Source organism: Oncorhynchus masou, chromosome 1 (assembly GCF_036934945.1).
Source record: "Oncorhynchus masou masou isolate Uvic2021 chromosome 1, UVic_Omas_1.1, whole genome shotgun sequence".
Classification (NCBI taxonomy): Eukaryota; Metazoa; Chordata; class Actinopteri; order Salmoniformes; family Salmonidae; genus Oncorhynchus; species Oncorhynchus masou.
Window position 1 is genome coordinate 8,619,691 of NC_088212.1, and position 13,996 is coordinate 8,633,686.

Consider the following 13,996-nt stretch of genomic DNA (forward strand, 5'->3'; position numbering starts at 1 on the left):
CTTCCAAATGGACAATGACCCCAAGCATTCTTCTAAAGTTGTGGCAAAATGGCTTAAGGACAACAAAGTCAAGGTATTGGAGTGGCCATCAGAAACCACTGACCTCAATCCCATAGAAAATTTGTGGGCAGAACTGAAAAAGCGTGTGCGAGCAAGGAGGCCTACAAACCTGACTCAGTTACACCAGCTCTGTCAGGAGGAATGGGCCAAAATCCACCCAACTTATTGTGCTGGTTGATAATGGTTGGTACTGGTTGATAATGGTTGGTACTGGTTGATACTGGTTGATAATGGTTGGTACTGGTTGGTACTGGTTGATAATGGTTGGTACTGGTTGGTACTGGTTGATAATGGTTGGTACTGGTTGGTACTGGTTGATAATGGATAACAGTCTAAAGTAGTGCACTATATTGAGAATAGGGTCTAAAGTAGTGCACCATATTGGGAATATGGTTTAAAGTAGTGCACTATATTGGGAGTAGGGTCTAAAGTAGTACACTATATTGGGAATAGGGTCTAAAGTAGTACACTATATTGGGAATAGGGTCTAAAGTAGTACACTATATTGGGAGTAGGGTCTAAAGTAGTACACTATATTGGGAGTAGGGTCTAAAGTAGTACACTATATTGGGAATAGGGTCTAAAGTAGTACACTATATTGGGAATAGGGTCTAAAGTAGTACACTATATTGGAATAGGGTCTAAAGTAGTACACTATATTGGGAATAGGGTCTAAAGTAGTACACTATATTGGGAATAGGGTCTAAAGTAGTACACTATATTGGGAATAGGGTCTAAAGTAGTACACTATATTGGGAATAGGGTCTAAAGTAGTACACTATATTGGGAATAGGGTCTAAAGTAGTACACTATATTGGGAATAGGGTCTAAAGTAGTACACTATATTGGGAATAGGGTCTAAAGTAGTACACTATATTGGGAGTAGGGTCTAAAGTAGTACACTATATTGGGAGTAGGGTCTAAAGTAGTACACTATATTGGGAATAGGGTCTAAAGTAGTACACTATATTGGAATAGGGTCTAAAGTAGTACACTATATTGGGAATAGGGTCTAAAGTAGTACACTATATTGGGAATAGGGTCTAAAGTAGTACACTATATTGGGAATAGGGTCTAAAGTAGTACACTATATTGGGAATAGGGTCTAAAGTAGTACACTATATTGGGAATAGGGTCTAAAGTAGTACACTATATTGGAATAGGGTCTAAAGTAGTACACTATATTGGGAATAGGGTCTAAAGTAGTACACTATATTGGGAATAGGGTCTAAAGTAGTACACTATATTGGGAATAGGGTCTAAAGTAGTACACTATATTGGGAATAGGGTCTAAAGTAGTACACTATATTGGGAATAGGGTCTAAAGTAGTACACTATATTGGGAATAGGGTCTAAAGTAGTACACTATATTGGGAATAGGGTCTAAAGTAGTACACTATATTGGGAGTAGGGTCTAAAGTAGTACACTATATTGGGAGTAGGGTCTAAAGTAGTACACTATATTGGGAATAGGGTCTAAAGTAGTACACTATATTGGAATAGGGTCTAAAGTAGTACACTATATTGGGAATAGGGTCTAAAGTAGTACACTATATTGGGAATAGGGTCTAAAGTAGTACACTATATTGGGAATAGGGTCTAAAGTAGTACACTATATTGGGAATAGGGTCTAAAGTAGTACACTATATTGGGAATAGGGTCTAAAGTAGTACACTATATTGAGAGTAGGGTCTAAAGTAGTACACTATATTGGGAGTAGGGTCTAAAGTAGTACACTATATTGGGAATAGGGTCTAAAGTAGTACACTATATTGGGAATAGGGTCTAAAGTAGTACACTATATTGGGAATAGGGTGTAAAGAAGTACACTATATTGGGAATAGGGTCTAAAGTAGTACACTATATTGCCATTTGGGACGCATTTTCGGTTTAATATCCGAATGAGTCCCAGGGCACTGGTGTCATTGCTGAGGTATGTGTGTGTGTGTGTGTGTGTGTGTGTGTGTGTGTGTTTCTGCGTCAGTGTGTGGGTTTGCAGTGTAAGTGTCAGTGCTGTGGAGTGTGTGTGTGTGTTTGGTATGGGTCAGTGTGTATTGGTATGTTTTGTTATTTGATTGTTTCATGTCTAATTTGCTCTTATATCAGAGAGGGACAAGCTCATCAAAGGTTTTTCTTGATCTTTTTAATAAGATATCAAAATCAAATTCATAGAATTAATCATCAACTCCACTCAAGAAAATCACAACAACCATATTACGTTTAACATTCATAACTATTATGTTCAACATTTACACGAGTAAATAAGGTTGTAAGGATAAAAAAAAACTACATTTCATCAGAAATCCAGATGTCCAGGAAAGCGAATCATCACAACCACCGGTGAAAGTGTCTGTAAGTGAGCGTCATGGTGCCTCTGAGCAGTGAGCACACGCATGTTCATCTGCACACGCAGCGGAGAGACTGAGACTGACTGGCAATGTTTTCACTCTCTCTCTCTCTGGGGGCAGAGAGGGGATACCTCTGACGCGGATGAGTCATTAACAGCTAGCTCTTCCCCTTTTCCTAAACCAACTCAGGATATTTTTTCCCTCTGTGTTGATTGGCTGATGACGAAGAGAGGGGATCAAATTACCTCCCTGAGTCAATGCTGCAGCCCCAGACGAGAAACAGCTGGATTTATCCTGCTCAATGAGCAAATTGTTTGAGTGGGAGAAACTTCCTCTGTCTTAGTTGCTGAAGGCCAAGTCAATCCAGAACTGACTCAACAGTCACACTGCACACTCTACTGTAGCCTCAAGGGCTGATCCATGTTCGGGCCCTCCCCACAGCCTGGCAATGTCCGTGATCCCCTCTCCCTCCTGGGGGAAGCTTGGGGATGGCGAGGTATCTGGGGTGTGCAGCTGGAGCTCAAGGGGTCCGCAGGATGACTCCTCTGTGTAGATCTGTAGAAAGAGCAGAGCCGAGAGGAGCAGCAGCCAACGGCGTGCGGAGTCAGGCTCTTCCCGGGGCAGGACTCTTCTCACCAGGGGAGGGTAGAGCACCCTGGGTGGCCTGCGTCCTCGGAGCCGGAGAGACGCCGGCCGGTATGTCCCCCCAGCTGCTGCAGGGGCTCCTAAGGGCCCGACGGGAACACTTTGCCAGGAAGTAGCTTGGCTCTCTGAACTGGAGGCACACATTGTGACGCGAGAGCGGGTCTCTCTTGTAGAGTCGGTCTCTTCTGTCTTGCCTGTCGGGTTTTGCTCTGCCTGTCCTCTCTCTCTCGCTTGTTTTTTCTCCGGCAATAAAATCAATCAATCTCTCAAGTAAAACTGACAGTGTTTTACCCCGTTTCTCTGAAGAAAGTTTAACTCAGTTGATTATATTATTATCTCTATAAATTTCAGTTAAACCTCCTTGTATTTCACCTTATGTCTCTGACTCCCTCTTCATATCTTTCTGCACTAGTGCCTTTCCTCTTGATAGTCTTCCACAGAATGTATTTAAGTAGTTGAACAATGGGCGTAGCCTGTTCTCCTGCAGCCAGGTAACCCGCCTAAACTATATTTAGACAGGCAAAAACACCCTAACCTGCATTCCAATGGTGAGGTGACTCAGAGGTTGATATAAATTATGTGATAAGAAGCTGTTATAATTAATAAGATGTTTTACGTTTTATAATCAGTCAATCAAATGTATTTATAAAGCCCTTCTTACATCAGCTGATATCTCAAAGTGCTGTACAGAAACCCAGCCTAAAACCCCAAACAGCAAGTAATGCAGGTGTAGAAGCACGGTGGTTAGGAAAAACTCCCTAGAAAAGCCAAAACCTAGGAAGAAACCTAGAGAGGAACCAGGCAATGTGGGGTGGCCAGTCCTCTACTGGCTGTGCCGGGTAGAGATTATAACAGAACAGGCCAAGATGTTCAACTGTTCATAGATGACCAGCAGGGTCAAATAATAATAATAATAATTATACTTGTATGAAGAAGATTCATACATCGTGATTTCTTCAATCATTCTGATTGGCCCCTTTATTAATTAAAGGAACAATGAATTTGGAAAAACAAGTAGAAAATCAAGTAGGAAAGTGAAGGTCCTGAACTGCAGATGTTTGCTCTTGGAAGGCAGGATGTTTACTAGCATGTTATTAACATTTGTGGTCTGGCCTATTTACACTTGCTTTGTTTTGTTTGTTTTGGGGGGGGGGGTGCTCTATCCCCGCAGCCGCCCTCTTAAGATAACTGATTTATTGCCATACCAACTGAAGTTGCTAGGGAACTACTCTGGGTTCCATTTTTAGGCTCTCGGGACCCCAGCCCTTAGGACCCCAGCCCTTAACATAGTGTGGAGACTTATGGTTGAGTTGCCTCCATTTGACTACTACAATAATAAAATAAAAACTGATTTTAAAGATTTGCAACTGAAATATGTACAGTCCCAGTCAAACGTTTGGACACACCCACTCTAGGTTTTTTCTTTATTTGTACTATTTTCTACATTGTAGAAAAATTGTGAAGACATCAAAACTATGAAATAACTCAAATGGAATCATGTAGAAACCAAAAAAAGTGTTAAAGAAATTCAAATATATTTTAGATTTTAGATTCTTCAAAGAAGCCACCTTTTCCCTTGATGACAGCTTTACACACTCTTGGCATTCTCTCAACCAGTTTCACCTGGAATGCTTTTTCAACAGTCTTGAAGGAGTTCCCACATGTGCTGAGCACTTGTTGCCTGCTTTTCCTTCACTCTGCGGTCCAACTCATCCCAAACAACCTCAATTGTGTTGAGATCAGGTGATTGTGGAGGCCAGGTCATTAGATGCAACACTCCGTCATTCTCTTTCTTGGTCAAATAGCCCTTACACAGCCTGGAGGTGTGTTTTGTCATTGTCCTGTTGAAAAACAAATGATAGTCCCATTAAGTGCAAACCAGATGGGATGAAGTATTGCTGCAGAATGCTGTGGTTGCCATGCTGATTAATTTTTAAATAAGTCACCGACAGAGTCACCGGCAAATCACCCCCACACCATCACACTTCCTCTTCCATGCTCTTCCATGCTTCATGCTGGTAACCATGGTGGGAACTCTGCATCTCAGAAAGACACGGCGGTTGGAACCCTCCCCCCTACCTTGTCACAACACAACTGATTGGCTCAAACGCATTAAAAAGGAAAGAAATTCCACTATTTAACAAGGCACACCTGTTAATTGGAATGCATTACTGGTATCTACCACATGAAGCTGGTTGAGAGAATGCCAAGAGTGTGCAAAGCTGTCATTAAGGCAAAGGGTGGCTACTTTGAAGAAATATATTTAGACTTGTTTAACAGTTTTTGGTTTACTACATGATTCCATATGTGTTATTTCATATTTTTGATGTCTTCATTATTATTCTACAATGTAGAAAATAGTAAAAATAAAGAAAAACCCTTGAATGAGTAGGTGTATCCAAACTATTGACTGGTATTGCATATAGTAAACTGATTAAATCACTATGGGGTGTGATCAGTGGCAGATTTAGGTATAGGCAACATGGGCACCCGCACAAAAAAAATCTGAATGGTGACATTTGGGTGATCGGTTTTCTATCGCTCATTTGCTCGTCACGTCAATGATATCATGTCCCCGTGGGGGACAGTGGGTCAATTAACCTTGTCGGAGTTGGCGCCCTGAATCTAGTTTGTGAGCTAGGCAGGCTACTACCTGGGAAGGTCTCCCACTAAGAAGTACGAGATGGGAGGGTAGGTTGACCTCGGGTCTCCCCACTGGAGGCCCGAGGTAGGGGGGCGGAGGTAAACTCAGGTCTCCACACTGGAGGGCCGAGGTAGGGGGGCGGAGGTAAACTCAGGTCTCCACACTGGAGGCCCGAGGTAGGGGGGCGGAGGTAAACTCAGGTCTCCACACTGGAGGCCCGAGGTAGGGGGGCGGAGGTAAACTCAGGTCTCCACACTGGAGGCCCGAGGTAGGGGGCGGAGGTAAACTCAGGTCTCCACACTGGAGGCCCGAGGTAGGGGGCGGAGGTAAACTCAGGTCTCCACACTGGAGGCCCGAGGTAGGGGGGCGGAGGTAAACTCAGGTCTCCACACTGGAGGCCCGAGGTAGGGGGGCGGAGGTAAACTCAGGTCTCCACACTGGAGGCCCGAGGTAGGGGGCGGAGGTAAACTCAGGTCTCCACACTGGAGGCCCGAGGTAGGGGCGGAGGTAAACTCAGGTCTCCACACTGGAGGCCCGAGATAGGGGCGGAGGTAAACTCAGGTCTCCACACTGGAGGCCCGAGGTAGGGGGGCGGAGGTAAACTCAGGTCTCCACACTGGAGGCCCGAGGTAGGGGGGCGGAGGTAAACTCAGGTCTCCACACTGGAGGCCCGAGGTAGGGGGAGCGGGGGAATCTATCAAATAGCACACCTCTGACTTTGTGCAGTAATAATGCAATTAGTCAAATCAGTCACACTACGTGAATAGTGAATATATAGTTTCACAGACATATTGTTGCATTTTTTTCTGGTTTGTGTGAACTCGTTATGAATAATATAAACCAGTCTGCACACCAGCAAGGTGAATTGGTTTAGGCTTGACTCTTGGTTGACAGTGTTGGGGGAAGGGTAATGTATTGATGCTCAAGTGCCAAATCACCACAAATTTGTTTCCAATTGACTTTGTTACTTCTTTCTGACATATATGAGTCTTATTTTTGTATGTATTTTGATATTAATATAGTTTTAAATGTTATGATTATTTATTTGTGTTGTTCCAATTGTCTGAATAAAAATGCCAGTTAGTGCAGCATGGTGAAGTGCTGAAGGGAGGGTTCGCCCAGGGAGCCATACAAGCTAGAACCTCCACTGAGTGTGATGTTGTGATAATAGTGGTGTACTCTTCACCTTTACCGGCATGCATTCTCAGCAGGCTTCGACCACAGATTCAGAAAGATTTAAGGAATGTTTTTTTCCCTGTTTGATCCTAAGGTGTTCCCACTGTCTGCTCTGGTTCACTGCACGCAATCAAATCATCAGGCAAGTCAAGTAGCAACGCGAATGACCCTCCCAACCCGAGGATCTGTCTCTTCCAGCTATCTATTTCTCTGTGTTTGAGGGGTGAAAATTTCACTTGTCACGCAAATCTCGCTGGATTCGATTGCATTCATTTTACTCCTGCGACTCTTTCATACTCTTGCTTGTGCCTGTAGTTTTCCCCCACGTTAACGTTACCACCAATGTGATGACCTGTCAAACACAACCAGGTAATGGCTGAAATGGGCTCTGTGAATTACATTGTCTTTCCATTGAATCTATAGGAAAGCTTCGTGATTTAACACATTGTCTGGACACTTACATCACAAAGAAAAAGAGAAGGTTACCTTTATTTTGATGGGTGTATATATTTTTTTTTGTGGAATTGAAAAAAAAAAGTAATAATTTAATAAAGTTGAACAGTTTAGAAATTATGAAAGTGAAAGCAACTTTCAAAAAATGAACACTGATTACAGTGATATCATGTCTGATCTGGAAAACAATGTAATGTATGTATAGAGGTGTAATCTAGAGCCCAAGCTGTTGATTTTTATTCGAGGGTATCCTGCTATTGACACACAGTAATTAATTAGGCCGTCTAGACAGGGCAGGTGAGTGCATGTAGGGTAGACAAAGCAAGTGTTTGGTGGTTGCAGCTCTGTTTCACCCCTTTATGCTAATTTATTCATATTTATTAGTATTTATCCAAATGAGACACATATAATTGTCTTTGTTTTAACACAAAATATAAAAAAAATACCTGCTACAATAAGAATGTATATATTAGTGTGTTCTAAGAAAAAAAGCTAAATTTGACAATAAATGAAATACTTGAATTGGCACCAAAATCCCTGAACTCAATTTATTATTTGTCCGTGCCAGTTAAATGTTTATGTAATTCAGTCAATATCTAATGGATTATAACAATTCTAAATGTTTGGAGTACCTTCATCCATTGTCCAACTAGAATTGTTTTTAAAACCTTTTAACAATTTCGATGACTGTTGCCAAGGTAAGCCATCTTGTCTCGTCTGTCCGTACGTCCGTGTCAAGCTAAGGTAAGCCATCTCTCTCTCTCTCTCTCTCTCTCTGTCTGTCTGTCTGTCTGTCTGTCTGTCTGTCTGTCTGTCTGTCTGTCTGTCTGTCTGTCTGTCTGTCTGTCTGTCTGTCTCTCTGTCTGTCTGTCTGTCTGTCTGTCTGTCTGTCTGTCTGTCTGTCTGTCTCTCTCTCTGTCTGTCTGTCTGTCTGTCTGTCTGTCTGTCTGTCTGTCTGTCTGTCTGTCTGTCTGTCTGTCTGTCTGTCTGTCTGTTTGTCTGTCTGTGTCCTTGTTATCACTATATTTTTGAAGAGATGAGCACTTTTGAAGTTCAAGCAGTTCACTTTTGTTTTGAGACCCAAAAAGTGCTTTATAGTTATACATAATCACATTAGTCCCTGTTCTCATAGTTCACTAACTCTAAAAGGAGACACAGTGCAAACCATCAATATTCAACTACAATTGGTAAACCTTTGGTTTATTTTTCAAGAAGAGAGCACACGGAATAGGGCATACAATGTCATATGGTTCGAATGCTTTGATCCCAAGATCGTTCAAGATGGTAGGAATTCATGAGAGCTCAATGGTAGAAAACAATATCTATCTGGGTATTATTGGATATGGTGGATAGAAGGACGTGCCTCGACGAGCATGTGGTTTTCAAAGTAAAAACAAAAAGATAGTTGCTCCTAGAGTTTTGGAACAATGTCGCGACGCCTCGTCTTAATGAGCACAAACAAGTTCATGGAGTTCAACGTCATTAGGCTCTTCTCTTTGCCTGACTGCCTCAGTCTGGCTCGCTGGCGTTTGTCTCAAGGCCATTTAGTAATCAAAGGAGAGTTGTTATTTTATTTTTTATTTTTTTTATTCATCTTGAACAGATGAGGAATACTCTTCCCCACCCTGATGTTTTCTTTAAGCTACACAGCAAAAGAGCAGCTGTACCCAGAGCTGGAACATCATTCAGAGGGACCAGAGCAACCGCTGAGGTGAATTGGAGACCAGCTTCTATGCTAGACTAGCATACTGAAACTCCAAGGTGACATCCACGGGATGCCAGCTAAAACAAATGGTAGTTATGCCATCCAACCACAAACAGATCCTTGGGTAGAGTGGGCAAACAGAGAAAATCGTGACACTCTTTCACAGAGTAGCAGGTAAGTAAGTAAGAATGAAGTTGCACAAATGAGATTTAATTGGTTTTGGCCAACTGTCTTGTCAGACACCTTGTTTATTGTCACACTGTGGATGTTCTCACAAAAGGTTGACTCTGGCCACCACTTGTTTGCAGCCATTTTGTGAGTACTGGTGACCCATGGTGGTGAAATAGGACAGTTCCTCCGCCAGCCGCTCGATGTGACCGTGGTCGGGGTAAAACCCCTCTCGTGTCATTTCCTCCAGCAAACACTCCATCACATGGCTTTTTTCAAGAAGCGTCAGGGACACGATATCCAACCCCGCCTCTGCCCACAGAGGGTGATGCTCTGCCAAGGTATGCCGCAGAAGAGCTCTGGCTGGCTTCGCAGTGCAGGAGACATTCTGCAGTATGTGTCTGGTGATCTCCTCCTGCCCCAGACTACTGAGGAGGACATAGATGACGTTCAGACGCTCGTTGGTCTGGTTGGGCTGAAGCAGGCCTTGCAGCACGTCCAGCAAAGGAGCAGGCATCAACTCCACCTCGTCTAGCACAAAGACAGGGATCTTCTCCTGAGCCTCGGCATGCTCCACAATCTCCTCCACCCAGAGGGACAACTCTCGGGCGCACTGGCCCACATCACCTTGTACGGGGCAGTGGTGTAGGGTGAAGTACTGCACCACCAGCTCTTCTCCCAGCACTGAGCGGAAGTGTCGGACCAGCAGGCGACCCAGGTGGCTCTTACCCACGCCGCTGGGGCCGTGCAGGGCCAGGGCCAGGGGCTGGGAGTGAGCGTAGGTGGACAGGTAGCCCTGGAGGTGCTCCATCAGCTCTTCTATCGCCCCTTGCTGGCCAAACACTTCCCTGCGCAGCGTCTTGTCCAGGCCTTCCAGGTCATACGGGGCCACATGGTCATCCAGGTTCTCGATGGCATTGTAAACCTGCAAGAGGACGGGAAAGGAAAGTTATTTTTGCAAGTGTTATTTCACTGGAATAACATTCCATTCTGTTTATTCTGTTCAATGCCATTGGTAGGAGGACAGGTGAGCAGTGGAACACGTTTTACAAATCACATAACTGGAAAAGAACTCCGCTGTACCCTCATCCACAATGAAACTGAAACATAATTGGCATTTTCAAAGCCCTTCCGGCTGTTTTGAGTGTAATTCAACACCATTAGTGGTAACAAAAAGAAGAGGAAAAAAAGAAGCAATGTATCCTATTGCTGTGATGGCAACCGTGGGATATACAGCACTAGGCAAATCATGTGGCTGTGCCTGTACATTAAGCCTAAGGGATAATGATATCTGTAGTTGGGTAACTAGCGACTGAGTGAGAGGGGGAAAGGAGTGAAAAACACAGTAAAGAGACACGTTTAGAGTTGACCTGAAGGGATACGATGATACCGAAGAGGACAAAGAAAGGTTTGGCCCGGCTCCGGTCCTTGTCACTGGGGACGACCTTGCAACAGCTGTTAGGGAAGAGCACACGAGACCCCTTCCTCCTCCTCCTCCTGTGGGCGGCCTGCTTGCCATGGGAGGTGAAGATCTCTGGGGCGGTGGGTGGGCCGGGGCCCGTGGAAGGCCTACTTGGGTCGGTGGGTGGGCCGGGGTCGGGGCCCGTGGAGGGTCTACCTGAGTCGAGCCGACGTCTCTTCAGAGCCTGGTACTTGGTCCTGATGCGGATCATGGCTTTCAGTTCAGGGGATATCAGCGACGGCCTTGGGTGGATGAGCTTGGCCTTCTGCTCCTCTGTCTTGGCCTCCTCTGAGAAGCTCCCTGAGCTGTCCTCCTTATCTCCCATCTGTCCAACAACAAGACAGAGATGTATAGGACAGAAGGACAACAGTGTGGACACAGCATGATGTAGTATTTATTAAGGATCCCCATTAGCATGATGTGGTATTTATTAAGGATCCCCATTAGCATGATGTGGTATTTATTAAGGATCCCCATTAGCATGATGTAGTATTTATTAAGGATCCCCACAGCATGATGTGGTATTTATTAAGGATCCCCATTAGCATGATGTGGTATTTATTAAGGATCCCCATTAGCATGATGTGGTATTTATTAAAGATCCCCATTAGCATGATGTGGTATTTATTAAGGATCCCCAAGGCATGATGTGGTATTTATTAAGGATCCCCATTAGCATGATGTAGTATTTATTAAGGATCCCCACAGCATGATGTGGTATTTATTAAGGATCCCCACAGCATGATGTGGTATTTATTAAGGATCCCCATTAGCATGATGTGGTATTTATTAAGGATCCCCATTAGCATGATGTGGTATTTATTAAGGAATCCCCATTAGCATGATGTGGTATTTATTAAGGATCCCCATTAGCATGATGTGGTATTTATTAAGGATCCCCATTAGCATGATGTGGTATTTATTAAGGATCCCCATTAGCATGATGTGGTATTTATTAAGGATCCCCACAGCATGATGTGGTATTTATTAAGGATCCCCATTAGCATGATGTGGTATTTATTAAGGATCCCCACAGCATGATGTAGTATTTATTAAGGATCCCCATTAGCATGATGTGGTATTTATTAAGGATCCCCATTAGCATGATGTGGTATTTATTAAGGATCCCCACAGCATGATGTGGTATTTATTAAGGATCCCCATTAGCATGATGTGGTATTTATTAAGGATCCCCACAGCATGATGTAGTATTTATTAAGGATCCCCATTAGCATGATGTGGTATTTATTAAGGATCCCCACAGCATGATGTAGTATTTATTAAGGATCCCCATTAGCATGATGTGGTATTTATTAAGGATCCCCACAGCATGATGTGGTATTTATTAAGGATCCCCATTAGCCAAGGCAGCAACTACTCTTCCTGGGGGTCCAGTAAGCCGCTATGTTCACACAAAGGACAATCAACGTGTAAGAAGCAAAGTTTATCTGAAGGTGAATATGCTTCACACTCTGTGTTAGTTCATTACTTCATAGTGTCTGCTCAATGACAGATAAACTTTGCACTTGTGGCTATTATCTCTCATTTAGTGCAATATTTTGAACTTATAAATATACACCTATTAGTGTATGTTAGATATTAGTTGTGTGTCTATGAATCCCTCTTAACAAGTGAGGAGGCAGGATGTGCGTGACTCCTGAGGTTTGTATGATTTTGGTTAACAAAAACAGGAGTAATTTAGGTCATTAATCATAAAGATTTGGTTTTAGAACATGAGGGTGTCTGTGTATTTATAGAGGATGGTTTTTTGTGTGTCTTCTTAGACTCCTCAAGGTAAAGACACGTGTTTACAGATTCTTAATCTCGCAGACCAACACTTTGACCCCACAACAAAGTCAAGTTCTTAAATCGGTGAACTACCTGTCACCTGGTGCAGAGAATGTTGAAAAACAACCACCTCATGACCCCAAAATAACTCCAATACATTATTGAAAACATTCTCCTTTGCAATTGAAGATTTTGGTCAGATGAACAAGGAACATTATCCCAGTTAGAAAATGAGGCCATAAGCCTTTTGCATAGTGCTATTTATAGAGTAATAACTTTGCATTGGACGAGGTCGCACAAAGAGGAAGTGAAATGTCTGTGAAATGTCCCATGCTTTAATCTGGGTGTAATGTAAAGTTTGAAACACAAAAATACATGAAGAATTGCATGTGCCGACGGATGGGTGGGATATTGTCTGTTCCCCAGAAAGGAATGCAAACTTGAGGTTTAATGTTTTACACATTATACAGAACCGTCTAAGTATGCAAATATTAGTCATCAAGTGGAGAAAGAGAGACAGGGGGGAAAATAGAGTGAGACATGTCGATAAGACAAAAATAGAGATATAAATATTTCATTGTTAAATATTAAGCTTGATGGGAGAGATATTTACCACAATGCAGAAAGGATATTAACATTAAAAAAAAATTGGAGAAAGAGGGAACGCGATGGAAGGAGTAAAAAAAAGAGAGTGAGAGATAGATTCCATGTATGAAGAGAGGAGGGAAGGTTGAGAAGGGCTGTTGTTGTTCGTCTTACCGTGGTTACCGTGGTGACCGTGGTGTTCGTCTTACCGTGGTGACCACCGAAGAGGGCAAAAGTCTCGACCCGCAGATTGTGAATAAGGATGGCAAACACAAATGTGCTCGTCCGAAACGGTAACACACGCACAGGCTGCACCTGTGTCCAGTGAGACGTGCTCGTTCTCCCACCCCTGCTCTCACTCCTCCCCCTCTTCTCGTTCTTCCCCTCCTCTCTCATCCAAGCCTCTTCTTTTCCAGTGACCAAACCATTGGTCCCTGACAGTTAAAAACAACAACATGCACTACTCATTGCCTACATAATAATTTCCAAATGGATCATTATGAAAAGGAAACTGTCTGTCTGTCTGTCTGTCTGTCTGTCTGTTGTGTGTGTGTGTGTGTCTAAGAGATTGAGTAATGATGTCTGTCTCTGTGTGTGTGTGTGTGTGTGTGTGTGTGTGTGTGTAAGAGATTGAGTAATGATTGTGTCTCTGTCTTGGGGATGGCTCCCTCCGAACACAGTCTCCAAGTCCACCATAGGTCTCTGCTTCCAAGCCACGCCTCACGGTCATGTGATTCACTAAGATCAAATAATGACAGGTACTTTCACTCCCAACTAGTTTACTCCCACACAGGCCAGATTTGTATTGATGGTTCCAGGCCTTTATGTGCTACACACAATTAGCACGTAAACTAAGGTTAGACAGATGTAAACAACCACCATATTGTCTAAACCTATCCCCGTCCTTTCTGATTAACTGCTTAGGGGGTATGGGCTAGAGGTTGAGGAGTCTGAGAGGGATG

The 13,996-nt window shown here is 43.4% G+C and overlaps 1 protein-coding gene across 1 annotated transcript; it reads right to left on the reverse strand.

Annotated features, from left to right (window-relative positions):
- Positions 1–8,499: 8,499 nt before the first annotated feature.
- tor4ab (torsin family 4, member Ab) lies at positions 8,500–13,540 on the reverse strand. Its single transcript, XM_064934959.1, has 3 exons — positions 13,209–13,540; positions 10,570–10,986; positions 8,500–10,124 (listed from the first exon to the last, which is right to left on the reverse strand). Exons 1-3 carry the CDS (start codon positions 13,428–13,430, stop codon positions 9,303–9,305), a joined length of 1,461 nt encoding a protein of 486 aa, XP_064791031.1. The 5' UTR covers positions 13,431–13,540; the 3' UTR covers positions 8,500–9,302.
- Positions 13,541–13,996: the final 456 nt, after the last annotated feature.